Source organism: Pteronotus mesoamericanus, unplaced genomic scaffold, assembly GCF_021234165.1.
Source record: "Pteronotus mesoamericanus isolate MK-2021 breed Mesoamerican mustached bat unplaced genomic scaffold, CSHL_Meso_final contig_20, whole genome shotgun sequence".
NCBI classification, from domain to species: domain Eukaryota; kingdom Metazoa; phylum Chordata; class Mammalia; order Chiroptera; family Mormoopidae; genus Pteronotus; species Pteronotus mesoamericanus.
In genome coordinates, this window is record NW_026555085.1 from 70,622,589 (window position 1) to 70,637,843 (window position 15,255).

General features: G+C 36.9%; 1 protein-coding gene across 2 annotated transcripts in view; it reads right to left on the minus strand.

Moving 5' to 3' along the window:
* The window catches only part of CEP85L (centrosomal protein 85 like), a 132,136-nt gene that overhangs the window by 12,420 nt on the left and 104,461 nt on the right, over window positions 1-15,255 (minus strand). For both annotated transcript variants that reach the window (XM_054569877.1, XM_054569876.1), the window contains exons 8-10: window positions 14,784-14,938; window positions 8,894-9,011; window positions 8,321-8,371 (exon numbers count right to left, since the gene is read on the minus strand). In XM_054569877.1, the coding sequence (XP_054425852.1) occupies window positions 8,321-8,371; window positions 8,894-9,011; window positions 14,784-14,938 (324 nt within the window). The remainder of the gene's footprint in view (window positions 1-8,320; window positions 8,372-8,893; window positions 9,012-14,783; window positions 14,939-15,255) is intronic.

Consider the following 15,255-nt stretch of genomic DNA (forward strand, 5'->3'; position numbering starts at 1 on the left):
CAGGGGCAGGGGTTGGGGTGCTTTAATAGGAAGTGGCTAAGAGGTATAAACTTCCAGTTATACGTCAGTCCTGGAGATGTAACATAGAGCATGGTGACTACAGTCAATACTGCATTGTATATTTGAAAATTGCTAAAAGTGGATCTAAAAAATTCTCATTACAAGAAAAAAATTTGTAACTATATGGTGAAGGTTATATAAAAATATGAAATCATTATGCTGTAAATCATTATGACGTAAAACTAATGTCATATATCAATTATATCTCAATAATAAAATAAATAAAGTAACAGAGAGGAAAAAAAGAGGGAGAAAGAATTAATGGTAACAGCATAAGATTTTGAAGTCAGATAAAACTGGGTTCGGGTCCACAGCTTATGCTATGCAATAATGATGGATAATGGGTAAGATATTCAAGCTTTCTAGGCTCCAAATTCATCAAAATTGTAATGCACTATGAAAATTATGCAGTGTGTATGTAGACAATACCTTAGATGTCTGCGTATTCACAAATCTCATGAGTTATAAGTAGTCATATTTGTACAAGTTCAAATTCTTTTCTTAACTATCATCTTGCTACCAGATAAAACTTCAAAAAAAAATCCACTTGAGAGTTCTGCTTCCAGCAAATGACCTAAGGAGCTCATGCGAATATTATTTTTTAAAAACACATTTAAAGTTTCTGGAAATGGTCTAAAAAACATATAGCAAATGAAGAAACATACATTCAAGAAAATCTACTAAAACTCAGTATGAACAGCATTAAGTCTGTGACAGTTTAAACAAAATGCACTCCATCCCTATTCTCATAGCTCAGTGAGGTGGAAATTCCACTCCCGACCAGGACAGCCAATGAAAACACAGGGCTCCCTCTCTCCCTAGCTCCCAGCTGAAGAGCTGTCTTCTCAGTAGAGGCAGGGCAAAAGCATTTCTCATCCTGCCCTCAACTACCTGTAGCTGAGGCTAAGTTCCAAGCAAGCACAGGCAAAGGTGGGGCTCTCTCCTTCTGCCACGTCCCCTCATGGAATGGAGGTCTGTATTACTTAGGTGCAAAACCACTGAGAATAGGGGAACCCTGAACGCCTTGCTTTGGCTTCTGGTGCAGGGGCTCCATACTGGGAAAGGCAAACCAAAATTTAGAGCGGCTGCCCACCCTTCCTCCAATGAGCACTCATCAACGAGACTCGCTCAGAGGGAAGCTTGGCACTTCACACTCTCACTGACCTGGCGCAGAGGCTTTGCCCGGGAGAAGCAGGCCACATAACACAGAGCTCTGAATATCTTCCTAAAAGGACTGAATTCATTTGCAAGAGAGTGTGAAGTGCAAGCCCAAGGCACTTTAAAAATGGTAGAGGTTGTGATGAAGGCAGTTGAGAGGATACTGTTACATTCATCAGATGTATAAAAGTTTAACTGAGGTTTGGCTAGATTCCCTGAGAGAAAGAGGGAGAGAGAGCTGGGAAGAACACTCCTGGGTACAGAACAAGTCTCAGACATTAAAATAAGGAACTGTTCCTTCCAAGGAGCCAGAATGGATCAGTCTGAGAAGCAATTTATGCCACAGGACATTGTTGAAAACAACAGTGATCACCTGGCAATTAATGGAGCTTCAAAGTTAGGGTGGTGAGCGGAAGAATCACAAAAGACCATGTATTACATTTATATAAAATGTTTAGAATAGGCAAATCTATAAAGATGTAAAGTAGGTTAGTGATTGCTTATGGTTGGAGGGGTGGTGGGGTTTAAGGGAGTGATAGCTGAAGGGTAAGGGATTTCTTTTTTTGGGTGATAAAAAGGTTCTAAAACTGGCTGTGTTATTGGTTCCAAATAGCCACATATTGAGTATATTAAAAATTATGGAAATGTATGCTTTAAATGAGTGAATTATAGGTTCTGCGAATGACAACAACTTTATTGATATAAAAGTCAGCATTATATAAAGAAAAAACGACTTTTCTTTTTGCCTGGATTCCTTTCCTCCAGCTCCTGATTTGCTTTCAAGCTTGTAAGCAAGAGATACCAAAACAGTTTAAATGTGTCAAGACCACACCCAGGCACCTCGGAACCAAACTTTTTTTTTTCTTAACTTAAATCTTAGTCTTCCCTGTCAATTCCCATTTTTGGTCCAATGGGCACACTGAGGATTGTTACAATACTTTCTAGAGGCTCAAGGACGAGGACTGTTGCCAGGCTTATAAAAAAGAACTGCCTAAGGAATTTGTTAATAATACCTATTTCAAGTTTTACCACAAAAATACTGATTCATTAGGTTCACAATGGGGCCCAGAAATGTCTATTGTAAAAATATGCCAAGTAATCTGAATATTCACATAAGTTTGGTGACCACTCATAATACATACAGGCTCAAGGATATTCTTTCATGATTCAAGTGTACATGCTTGTACACTTGTTCAAGCACAATGAAAGTCTGCCAAAACAAGCCAGGAAATACCCACCCTAATAAGAATAGAATCCTGACTTCCGGTCAAGATGGAGGAGTAGGTAAACACCTTGCCTCCTTGCATAAGTACAGCAAAAATTACAACTAGATTACAAAATAAAAATCATCCCGAACTGTCAGAAAATCAAGCTGTGTGGAAGTCCCACGACTAAGGATTTAAAGAACCCACATTCATCCAGAAGAGTAGATGGGGGAGAGATGCAGAGATGCGCAGAGAGGTGAAGAGGCATGGAGACACGGAATGGCACAGAGATGCAGAAGAGGTGGTCCCACGTTCACGGGTGGTGGATAAAAATTGGGAGGGATACCTCCAGAAGCAGGGATCTCAGCCCTATACCAGACCTCCCAGCCGAGGGTTCCAGTACCAGGAAAGTAAGTCCCCATAACTTCTGGCTGTAAAAACCAGTGGGGGCTGGGGTAATGGAAGAAACTGCGGGATTCTCAGGAGACTCCCCTTAAAGGACCACAACAGACTTAGGACTTATGCAGACTCACTCCCTCTCGGACACAGAACCAGGGCAATAGCTGCAAGGGCACCAGAGGCATATGGGGAAAAACTGAAGTGACTGGATGGATGAAGATGGAGGCGTAGGTAGATACACTTTGCTTCCTCACACAACCAAAAGACAGACAACCACAAATTTAAAAACAAAAAACAAAAAACAATGAGAACTGCCAGAAAATCGAAATGTATGGAAGTCTGATAACCAAGGAGTTAAAGAAAAAAAGTTCATCCAGACTCTTAGGAGGGATGAAGATGGGCAGCTGGGCAGAGAGGATGTGCAGCAAGGTGCTGGCTGGCAGACTGGGAGGTCCCCCATTTATGTGAGATAAACCAGGAAAAACAACTGGGGAGTGACATATACCATGTAACCCAGGGTTCCAGCACAGGGGAAATAAAGCTTCAAAACCTCTGGCTATAAAAAATTGTGGGGGGCACAGTGGCAGGAGAAACTCCCAGTCTCACAGGAGCATCCGCTGGAGAGACCTACAGGGTCCTAGAACATACACAAACCCACCCACCCGGGAATCAGCACCAGAGGGGACCACGTTGCTTGTGGGTAGCATGGGAAGTAACTGAAAGCTGGTGGAGAGCCAAACAAGCAGCATTGTTCCCTCTCTGATCCCTTCCCCACATACAGCACCAAAGCACAGAGAAGTGGCTTGCCCTGCCCTGGTGAACACCTAAGGCTCTGCCCCTTAAAATGTAACAGGTGTGCCAAGACAAAAAAATATGGCCTAAATGAAAGAACAGGTCAAGACACCAGAAAAAATATAACTCAGCCATGAAGATATAGCCAACCTATCAGATGTAAAGTTCAAAACACTGTTAATCAGGATGATCACAGAAATGATTGAATACGGATACAAAAGAAAGGAAGAAGTGAAGGCTATGCAAAGTGAAATAAAGAAAAATATACAGGGAACCAATTGTGAAGGGAAGGAAGCTGGGACTCAGATCAATGATTTGGAGCAGAAGGAAGAGATAAACATTCAACTGGAACAGAATTAAGAAACAAGAATTCAAAAAATTGAGATTTATGAACCTCTGGGACAACTTTAAACATTCTTATATCCAAATCATAGGGTTGCCAGAGGAGAAGAGGAAGAGCAAGAAATTGAAAACTTATTTGAAAAAATAATGAAAGAAACCTTCCCCAATCTGGTGAAGGAAATAGACTTCCAGGAAGTCCAGGAAGCTCAGAGAGTCCCAAAGAGGTTGGACCCAAGGAAGCACACACCAAGGCACATCATAATTACATCACTCAAGACTAAAGATAAGGGGAGAATCTTAAATGCAGCAAGAGAAAAGGAGCCAGTCACCCACACAGGAGTTCCCTTAAGACTATCAACTGATTTCTCAAAAGAAACTTTACAGGCAAGAAGGGCTGGAAAGAAGTATTCAAAGTCATAAAAGACAAGGACCTACATCCAAGATTACTCTATCCAGTAAAGCTGTCATTTAGAATGGAAGGGCATATAAAATGTTTCCCAGATAAGGTCAAGTTAAAGGAGTTCATCATCACCAAGCCCTTATATGACATGTTAAAGGGACTTATCTAAGAAAAAGGAGATCAAAACTATGAACAGTAAAATGACAACAAACTCACAACTATCAACAACTGAGCCTAAAATAAAAACAAAAACAAACTAAGCAAACAACTAGAATAGGAACAGAATCGCAGAAATGGAGATCACATGGAGGGTCATCGGAAGGAGGGGAATGGGGGAGAAATGGGGAAAAGGTACAGGAAACAAAACACAAATGGTAGGTACAAAACAGACAGGGGGAGGTTAAGAATAGTATAGAAAATGGAGAAGCCAAAGAACTTACATGTATGACCCATGGACCTGAACTAAGGGTCAGGGAGGAATGCTGGTGGGAGAGGCGGTGCAGGGCAGAGGAGAAAAAAGGGGAGTAATAACATAATCAATAAATACACTTTAAAAAAAAGTAAGTACAAATTGGTAGGTAGAAAATAGACAGGGGGATGGTAAGAACAGTATAGGAAATAGAGAAGCCAAAGAACTAACATGCATAACCCATGGACCTGAACTAACGGTACGGGGGTGGCTGGAGGGAATGGAGGTACCAGGTGAAGGGGAGCAAAGGGTGAAAAATTAGGACAACTGTAATAGCTAAATCAATAAAATACACCTAAAAGAGAAGAACAGAATCCCTCTGGCCATGGAAGGTCAATTTTTGCTGGGAGTTGACCTGCTCCTATGTTCTGTGGAGTGTATTGCCACTTAATAAGTGTTCTTTCTCCCTTTCTGCTATAAATTTGTGTGTTTGGTTCAATTCATTGCTCATGATCAGCAAGAACCTGGTTACCTGTGCCCACCTGCAACACTATTATCATTCACTGATAGCTGTAATTCTGAAAAGCCATTTTCAATCTGTAAGTTTTTTCACTGAGAAAACATTTTAATTTATTAAAGAAAACAAGTCAACAAGCTTTTTTACTCTGTACTGCCTCTGCCAAAAGTTTACAACAGTAATAGCTCTGTAGAGACAGGTTTATGTAGGTGAAATGTGCTTTTGAGGGACAATTGGAAGGAGGGTTATGCTCAATGAATAACTCATTCACACTGACTGCAGCCATGTTTATGGAAACGATGGAGGACATTCAATTGAAAACTGTCTTTTTATACTGTATAATGACAGAAGAAAATCCTGCAGGAGAAGAAGCCAGTTTAGCTACACTGGTTTCATGGATGTAAAGAAAGGCAATATTTCTAAGATCAATAAGTAAACAAGATTTTCATGCCAGTTAATCTGTATGTTTAGAGCACTCAACTCAATTTCAAAATCAGCATATACTTTTACAGGAAGTACTACTTTTTTTATATAACTAGTAGAAGACTGATTTCTCCCCACTTTCAATGATGTGAATCAACTTGCCACTGACTTAAACCAAGAAAGTATTTCTTTGACTGCTGGTGCAAGGGGGTAAACTACTAAAGGTGTGTTTTAAACATAGCATTTCACTCTGTAACTGCCTTATTTTAATCTCCTATAAATTGGACATAAAGTGAACATGGCAAAGGATTTTATTTTTCTCTTGTCATAAAATTTAAACTGTAAGAATAACCTGCCTGCACCTAAAGGATGATACTGATTCTCCAAATACTCCAAGTCAGCCAATCAACTTGGTTAAATTTGGTCTCAATAGTTTGCAGTGACAAAAAAAGGAGTAAAACGTAAAATGCTAATAATACTAAATGTGCTTTGTCTCCTCAACTACTACTACTCTAAAACAACAACTTTCAAGCACTAAGGAGGAACAAAGACCATGCAATACAATGGCTGTGAAATTTTAATATTTAGTATTAAATGAAATTAATACTACTATACTGAAAGCTAAAATGAATAATTCATATTAAAAATGGTTGGGACACTTTGCTATCCTTTATAAAGTATTTTGTGTTATTTTGTCTATGCAAAGAAATTTGAAGAAATTAAAAAAACTTTATATTAAATAAGACATAATCAACATAGACATAAGGGTGGCCATTCTTTATGTAAGCAGGTGGGAAAAACTAGGCAACTTTAAGGAATTAGTAATTGAAGGGAACTGCTCTATTATATGCACTGAGTTGATAACATGCCCATTAACTGTAGTACAGAGCAACAAGAATGCTTTTTCAACCTAAGTGTTCTCTTTAGGGTTCTCTCTGTGGTTTCTAATGCTAGGGAAGTAATTAGCATTCACTTTTCAGAAGTAATATTTCACGTTTTTATGGAGTACACATCTTTTATGTTCATCACAAATCACCAAATAACAAACTAAAACCAGCTTATTCAACTGTAAGGCGTCAAAAAATAACAAGTTTAAATAAATAACATTAAAGTTGAAAAATTTTCTCGCTGTCTTAGGAATACTTGCCTCCACCCAAGTTTTTTGTCCAAATAACATGTGATAAATAAAAAAAATCTTCTAAGTCTCATCCACCAACACTTCAATGCTAAAAGACAATGCTTACTGTCCTTAATTTGGATTGAGAGCTTTTCCTAGAGTTACTTCTCAGCAAATGTTACCAGGTGAAATATAAATTCCTTTCATTATGGCCTATAGGTAAAACAATAGCTAAGAAAATAACCATCTTGTGATTCAAATGACTTTAAAACAACTTAAGTTATGTCTATAGGATTATAAATTAAGAAATATCACCTCTGAGAATCAATCCAGCAGGCCCACATACTCGTTGATTAAACTGACATATTACTCAATATGGCCAAAGAACAATCAAGAGACTAACACGCATTTACCTCTTCCTTTTTATTCCCATTATAAAGAAGTAATATTAGAATTAGGAGGTATAAAAATATTTATTCACCAAAATTAGTCCAATGGCTTTCCATCATACTTAGAATAAAATATCGATACAAAGAACATATGCCCCAATGTCACCTGCCTCCCAGCTACTTTCTACTGTCATCTCTCAACCATTGACCTCACAATCAGCACACGCCAGACAGCAGCCTTCCTGCAGGTCCAGAGTACACCAGGCGCATTCAGGACATTGGCTGCTTTCTTTGCCTGGAATGCTTTTCCCCTGCTTATCTTCATTCAGATCTGTGTAAATATTATTTTCTCATATAAAACTTCATGATTACTGTACCTAATGCAACATTGCATTGCCGTCTATTTCTTTAATAGCTCATATGACTCCTTGATGTTATATTTCACTTTCTGCATCTCACCCCACCAAAATGGGCAGGAGCTTGCTTTGTTCAATGATGAACCCCTAGTGCCAAGAACAGTGCCTGCCACCTATGAACATGCTCAGTAAATGTGGAAAATCAATTAAAAAATTTTAAAATCTACTTAAACCACAAATTTTGGATTGTGTATTATGGGTCAGATACTCTAAACTCTAGATATGCAGACAATCTACCATCATCTCCACTCTCAGGAATCTAAGTAGAAGGTAGAGACACAAATATGTAAAACAAAGTGTTATACTTTGATAATACATAAAGAATAATATATTAGGAAGGAGAAGGCTCTTGCAGTCACAGTGGACTAAAAATAGGCCATTGTCTTTAATTAGATCATTGATGACCATAACCAAATGTGTTCTTAATAGCAGAGGTAGACTACACTTAATTAAAAAGAGCACAAGTAAGGAATAAACAATCTTCACAATTTTTTGAAGAACTGATTTATCAAATAGCATTTTTATTCTAAAAAATTGAAAGATTAATATTGGAGAATTACAACTTCATCTCAGGTGCTATTAATCTTTTCATACAATTACATACCATATGTGCTTTATACTTTTTAGGCTGTGTAACCATTAATAGTAAATTGGCATAGAGCTAAATTAAAAGAAGCACAAAACATTCATTACCTGAATTTCTAAAGTCATTCTGTCAATCTCATCTCGTTGGCTATCTATTATCTAAAACACAGAAAATATATTAGTCTGAATCAAAATTTTTCCATTGTTTTTTAAAAGTATCAATATTTCAAGAAAACAAAGATAATCACAGGGAATTATGAATTTTTTAATAATCAGGATGTAACTTTTTAAATAAAATATTCGTAACAAGTATCCCTTAAATAGCCACATGATTTGGATCACACATATATCAAAATTACAAAAATTCCCCTCTACTTCTTGATAAAAATTTTCTCTAATGAAATTTATAAAAATAACTTTGGAACAGACTTTGAATAATTTAGGAAGGAAAAAAACAACCATTTGTTTTTACTGGTAAGTAATGTAATTTCTTGAGTTTGACTATTATTTGAATGTATTTAAATTGTTATTTTCTTTCCAAATAAAAATATTCAAACTAAAATTTCTATCAGCTAGTAAGTACTGGCAAAAACATAAATCAACTAACTATGAATTATTTATCTAGACACACATATCCACATAGTATAGATTTCATATTTATTATCAAAGATATGTACTGACCTTGCTAGCATTCTCATTTTGTTCTCTCAGATTATCATTTTCATTCTGAAGTTGTTTTGCATCTAACATAGGAAGGCGAATTCCATCTTCAAGGCATCTTTCTACCTTTTGCTGCAAACTGTTTTAGAAAGAGAATTATATAAAGAAAATAAGCTCTATGTGCTAACTTTGGTAGAAGACTTCAACATAACGAAGCCCCTTCTTAGGGTCTATAACATTTTTTAATCAGGCAATAATCAAGACCTACAGACAGTATATGAATAAGTTTGAGTACCTATATTTCATATAAGTAAGAAATATATAGGAAGCTGATTATATTTTCAGGAATGAGACCAGAGTCAAGAGTTGCTTAGTACGTAACATCTTTAGGCCCTCATTATCCTAATCTGAGCTCCGGAATCTAAACCTTCTTCTTTACCTCTCCCTGCCAAAAGCAGAGTTACTTGGTTAAGATGGTTGTGGTAGGCAGCCTAGGAATATGAACACTTATTTTTGCCCTTCATTCTGAGCTCGCAAAAGTTTGTAAAGATAGTTGTTGCCTAAACCAGCAGAATTACATTTCTCCTTCATTAATAAGAACAGCAATCTGTTATGCGAGGTCTGTCCAGAATAAATCCAGCCATTGTTAATATAATGAAAATGGCTTGCACAACACCAGTGTAAACTGGCCTCCAAGGAGAGTGGACTGGAATGTGCATGTGTGAACAATGATGGCTTCACTGTACTACTCAACGGTAGAAGCTGTTGAGTGGGCATGTGCACTGTGTGGCCTTCACATTCAAAATGACTGAATGAGTAGAGCAACAAATATGTATCAAATATTGCATTAGATTTCAACATTCCTCTGTGGAAAATATTTGGATGATTCAGAAGTCTGCGGCTATTGGTAACTGGTGATTGGCAGCTCCATCATACCAATATGCCCGCTCATGCATCACATCTTGTGCAGAGTTTTTTGGCAGAAACATCAAATCATCCAGGTGACTCACCAGCCCCTAAAGCCCAGATTTGGCGCCCTGCGATTTCTGGAAATTCCCAAAACTAAAATCACCTTTGAAAGAGAAGAGATTTCAGACTGTTGATGCGATTCAGGAAAATACGATGGGGCAGCTGATGGTGATTGAGAGAACTGTGTGAGGTCCCAAGATGCTAAATTTGAAGGGGACTGAGGCATCACTGTTCTATGTACAAAGTTTCTTGTATCTTGTATCTTCTTCAATAAATGTCTCTATTTTTCACATCACATGGATGGATAGCTTCTGGACAGACTTTGTACTTATTACTTGATCTAACAGTTTCTCATGCTATCCATGGAACAGAGTTGTATTTTAGAAGAGGAAACGACAAAAGACACTCTGGTACATCAAGGATAAAAGGATAAAGGAGAGGACAGTATTATCCCTGAGAAAAGAAAAATAGTCATGTTTGGGTTAAAAGGATGTAGAGCATTTACAATAATGACTAAAACCAAAATAGAATAACAAGATACCTAGGAACAGCTCTACTTTAGCTTGTGATCATACTCAAGAGTTGCTGAGTACTAAAAGAAATAGACTTTATCTTATTTGGGTTTTGATATTTTCATTATTTTTCTTCTTTCAAATATTATGGCTATTCTGTGGTTTCTCTGTCTTTCAAAAAGAAAAGGAAATAAATTTAAAAAATAAAAGGAGCTTTTGAGAGCTTGCTTCCTGACAGTGTCCACAGTTTGGCTCAAATAAACACTTACTAAAATTCAAAATGAAAAAAGAAGAAGAAATACCATATCCACACTGTGGGCAAAGAATGGACAGCACTAATGATACAATAAGGGCTTCTGATGTGTTGGTAAATAATGGCACCAAAGAAGTTTTAATGTATTACAAATGGAGCATACTGCTTTGTAATATATTACTTCTCATTAAAAAATATTTGCTTTTTCAGTCTAAAAGTGAAAAACACATTATTTCTATTTCAGGATAAGGATTTTTCCCCCCAATGTAGTGTCAAGACACAACTATGTATTTACGCATCCCAAAAGAAATAAGACTTATAAGGCCTTTCATATTTTAAAAAAATGAGCCTACTATGAGAAGGTAAAAAATGTTCTGTCATGGAAAAATACCAAGTAAGTCTCCTTTCATGTATCCATTCTCATGTTCTTTATGTTATACAGCATGCTCACTTAGAAAAATAATAATAGCAAAGGTACCAGCTATTGCATAACCAGGATCACACCCACATATTTACTTATATTTTCATTTCTTATAGAAAAATTTTATTTTATTTTTAAATCTCAAAAGTTTTTATATATTCATAGAGCAAGGAACTTAGAAATACTATACAAAACAGAAAACTGTAAAGATATAATTCAAAGTCACATGTACATCTCCAGTTCTTCTGGAACTTAAGGAACACCGTATCATACAGTTGAGGAAACTGAAATAACACTCCTGACCCAAAGTCAAGTGACGCCATTGCCATAGAAGTATTACAGAATTATAGAAGACCTTCTTTGGTCCTTTGCATGTACTTGAAATTGAGAGAAATTTTCTGTGATAGTATCTCAGAGAGTATCAAGATAGTTAAGAAATGGAAAATGTATTCTGAAATGCACTGTATTCCAAATAAAGAATACTAGGTTCAAAGTTCTCCAAAAAGCTAAAACAAGAGAAACTCTAAATAAAAGAGAAGGTATAAAATCATATTAAATATGTAAAAGCACACAATTGAACAAAACACACCTTCATATTATTTTCAGGTGTTCCTAATTCTATATTCATAAAACACAGCTTGAGTTTATAATCAAAATGCCCCATAAAACAGAATGGGTACATTACCTCTTTTCATTTTATCAGTAATATGAAAGAAAAAAATATATGGTAGAGTTAGTGGAAGTCAGAAAGTTATTTTAAGATGTGTAGTAGAGTTCCCTTAAAGAAAAAGAAAGCAGGAAATAGGAGAAAAGGTAGAGTCAAAAGCATATGAATTTTTTGGAGCTTAGCTTAGAAGCGCTGAAGACTGAATTAACCCAGAAATTGGAATTTTCTGCACTGAAATCCAAGATTAAAAAGTAGGCCAGGCACACTTAAGACTCTGAAAGTAGTAAAGCAATATTAACATGGAATTATTAGATGGATTTTGATTAAACAGCTGAGAATACATGGACATATATTACTGATATCACTTACATATCACTGCTAAAGCAATATTAACATGGAATTATTAGATGGATTTTGATAAACAGTTGAGAATACATGGACTTATATAAGACCAATTTAAATTCCTTAAATTTAGTTTTTTTGTTGCTTTGCTGTCATTCTTCAGGATATTTTATCTACTTATGACTGATAATCTATTACATTTCACAACCAGAGAGTATATGTACATGCATATATAACAGTTACCTAGGTTTTTCAGAAATCCAGTATTTCCCAGCTTAAGTACATTAGCTAAATATACTAACATACAATATTTGCTGTAATGCTAACTGCAGAGGTTTAAAATAGAGGAGTCCCATGAGCAAAGGTGTATGAGTAAACCTGGAAGGTATGCAGCAAACAGCCGTATCTGCTCCTCCGCAGTAAGGTAGAATGGGGGCCAATTACTTCACTTGGACATATCTCATGAAGGAGTGTACTTTGAGTATTTGGCTGCCCCTCTTTCTCTCTTTCTGTTATTAAGAATTTTTTTTATTTATTTACAAATCCATTAAATAATTTTTTTTTACTGTTCTTATCTAAAACCTTTAGCAAGATGTCAGTATGTTACAACAAAATGTTGAATAACAACCAAGACAACCTGTTTTAATGCTGCAATGCTTCTCATTCTTAACTGGACATCTTTAAGATAAGAAGACTCCAGAATAATAATTACAAGTTAAAGTATTTTAAGTAGAATGCTTTATGAAAAATAAAAATAACTTGGACTTCCAGCCAAGACGGAGGCATAGATAGATAATGCTTTGCTTCCTCACACAACCAAAAGAAGAATAACAACAACTTTAAAAACAAAAAACAACCAGGACTGCCAGAAAGTTGAACTGTATCGAAGTCCAGTAACTAAGGAGTTAAAGTAGAAATGTTCGTCCAGACTGGTAGGAGGAGCAAAAACCGGTAGCCAGGGTGGAGAGGACACAACAAGATACCAGCTGGCAGGGTAGGCAAGATGCTGGCTGAAGAACCAAGAGGTCCCACATTCATGTGCAGACAGATAGCGGGGCGTCGGGGTGGTTGGGGAGGGAAGGAACAACTGGGGACCAAGACAGATCATGCAATCCAGGATTCCAGCACAGGGGAAATAAAGCCTCAAAACCTCTGGCTATAAAAACCTGTGGGGGTTGCAGCCATGGGAGAAGCTCCCAGTCTTATAGAGGCATCTGTTGGAGAGACCCAAACCCTCCAACAGAATGTACACAGACCCACCCACCCAGAAATCAGCTCCAGAAGGGCCCACTCCATTGTTCAGTGGGAAACTGATTGAAAGTAGAGCGAGAGCCAAACAAGCAGCATTGTTCTTCTCTAACCTCTCCCCCGCCTACAGCACCAAAGCACAGAGAAGTGGCTTGCCCTGCCCTGGTGAACACCTAAGGCTCCATCTCTTATGTAACAGGCACGCTGAGACAAAGAAATATGGCCCAAATGAAAGAACAGATCAAAACTCCAGAAAAATAACTAAGTGACGAGGAGATAGCCAACCTATGAGATGCAGAGTTCAAAGCGCTGGTAATCAGGATGCTCACAGAAATGGTTAAATACAGACACAAAATAAAGGAAGAAGTGAAGGCTATACAAAGTGAAGTAAAGAAAAATATCCTGGGAACCAACAGTGAAGGGGAGGAAGCCGGGACTCAAATCAACGATTTGGAGCAGAAGGAAGAAATAAACATTTAACTAGAACAGAATTAAGAAATAAGAATTCAAAAACAAAACAAAACAAAACAAAACAAATGAGAGGCTTAGGAACCTCTGGGACAACTTTAAACATTCTTATATCCAAATCATAGGGTTGCCAGAGGAGAAGAGGAAGAGCAAGAAATTGAAAACTTATTTGAAAAAATAATGAAGGAAAACTTCCCCAATCTGGTGAAGGAAATAGACTTCCAGGAAGTCCAGGAAGCTCAGAGAGTCCCAAAGAGGTTGGACCCAAGGAAGCACACACCAAGGCACATCATAATTACATCACTCAAGACTAAAGATAAGGGAAGAATCTTAAATGCAGCAAGAGAAAAGGAGCCAGTCACCCACACAGGAGTTCCCTAAAGACTATCAGCTGATTTCTCAAAAGAAACTTTACAGGCAAGAAGGGGCTGGAAAGAAGTATTCAAAGTCATAAAAGACAAGGACCTACATCCAAAATTACTCTACCTAGCAAAGCTGTTATTTAGGGTGGAAGGGCAGATAAAGTGCTTCCCAGATAAGGTCAAGTTAAAGGAGTTCATTAAGCCCTCATTATGTGAACTGTTAAAGGGACTTATCTAAGAAAAAGATCAAAACTATGAACAGTAAAATGACAAAAAACTCACAACTATCAACAACTAAACCTAAAAAATAACAAACTAAGCAAACAACTAAAACAGGAACAGTATCGCAGATATGAATATCACATGGAGGGGGGGAGAACAGGGGAAAAGGTACAGGGAATAAGAAGCGTAATTAGTAGGTACAAAATAGAGAGACGGAGGTTAAGAACAGTATAGGAAATGGAGAAGCCAAAGAACTTGTATGTACGACCCATGGACATAAACTAAGGTGGGGAGGGGAATGCTGGATGGAGGAGGAGGCTGGGTGGAGGGTGATAAAGAGGAGGAAAAAAATGGGACAACTGTAACAGCATAATCAATAAATTATACTTAAAAAAATAAAAAATATATAAATAACTTAAACAAAAGAATTACTGAAGGTTTTCTTACCTCTGAACTGTAGTTACCAACTCCTTTTCTTTCTTTTTCTGGCATATTAACTGTGCCTCTTTCTCTTGACACTGTTTTTTTATCTCTTCAAGCTTTTTTTCTGTATCTATCAAAGTCTCTTGCAAATTCTTGTTTTTTTCTTCTAGAACCTGCAGCTAGTAAGAAGTTGTTTAAAGTTCATAAAACATGAAATATTAAATGTGTTTCTACTATATATTGTTACTGTGTTATCAAGGATTAACACACTATAGATAAAAATCACACTATCTTCATTTCATCTACTTAATCCTCTGCATAAAGAGAGCTGAGAGAACGGAATTATGGAGAAGAGGAGAATGGAGCCAAAAATTTCTAGGAGACAGAGAAAGTGAGTGACCTCAATTTGGGGATTTTTAAAAAATTTTATTTTTAATTGTGGCAAAATATATGTAACAAAAAATTTACCATCTTAACCATTTTTAAGTGTACATTT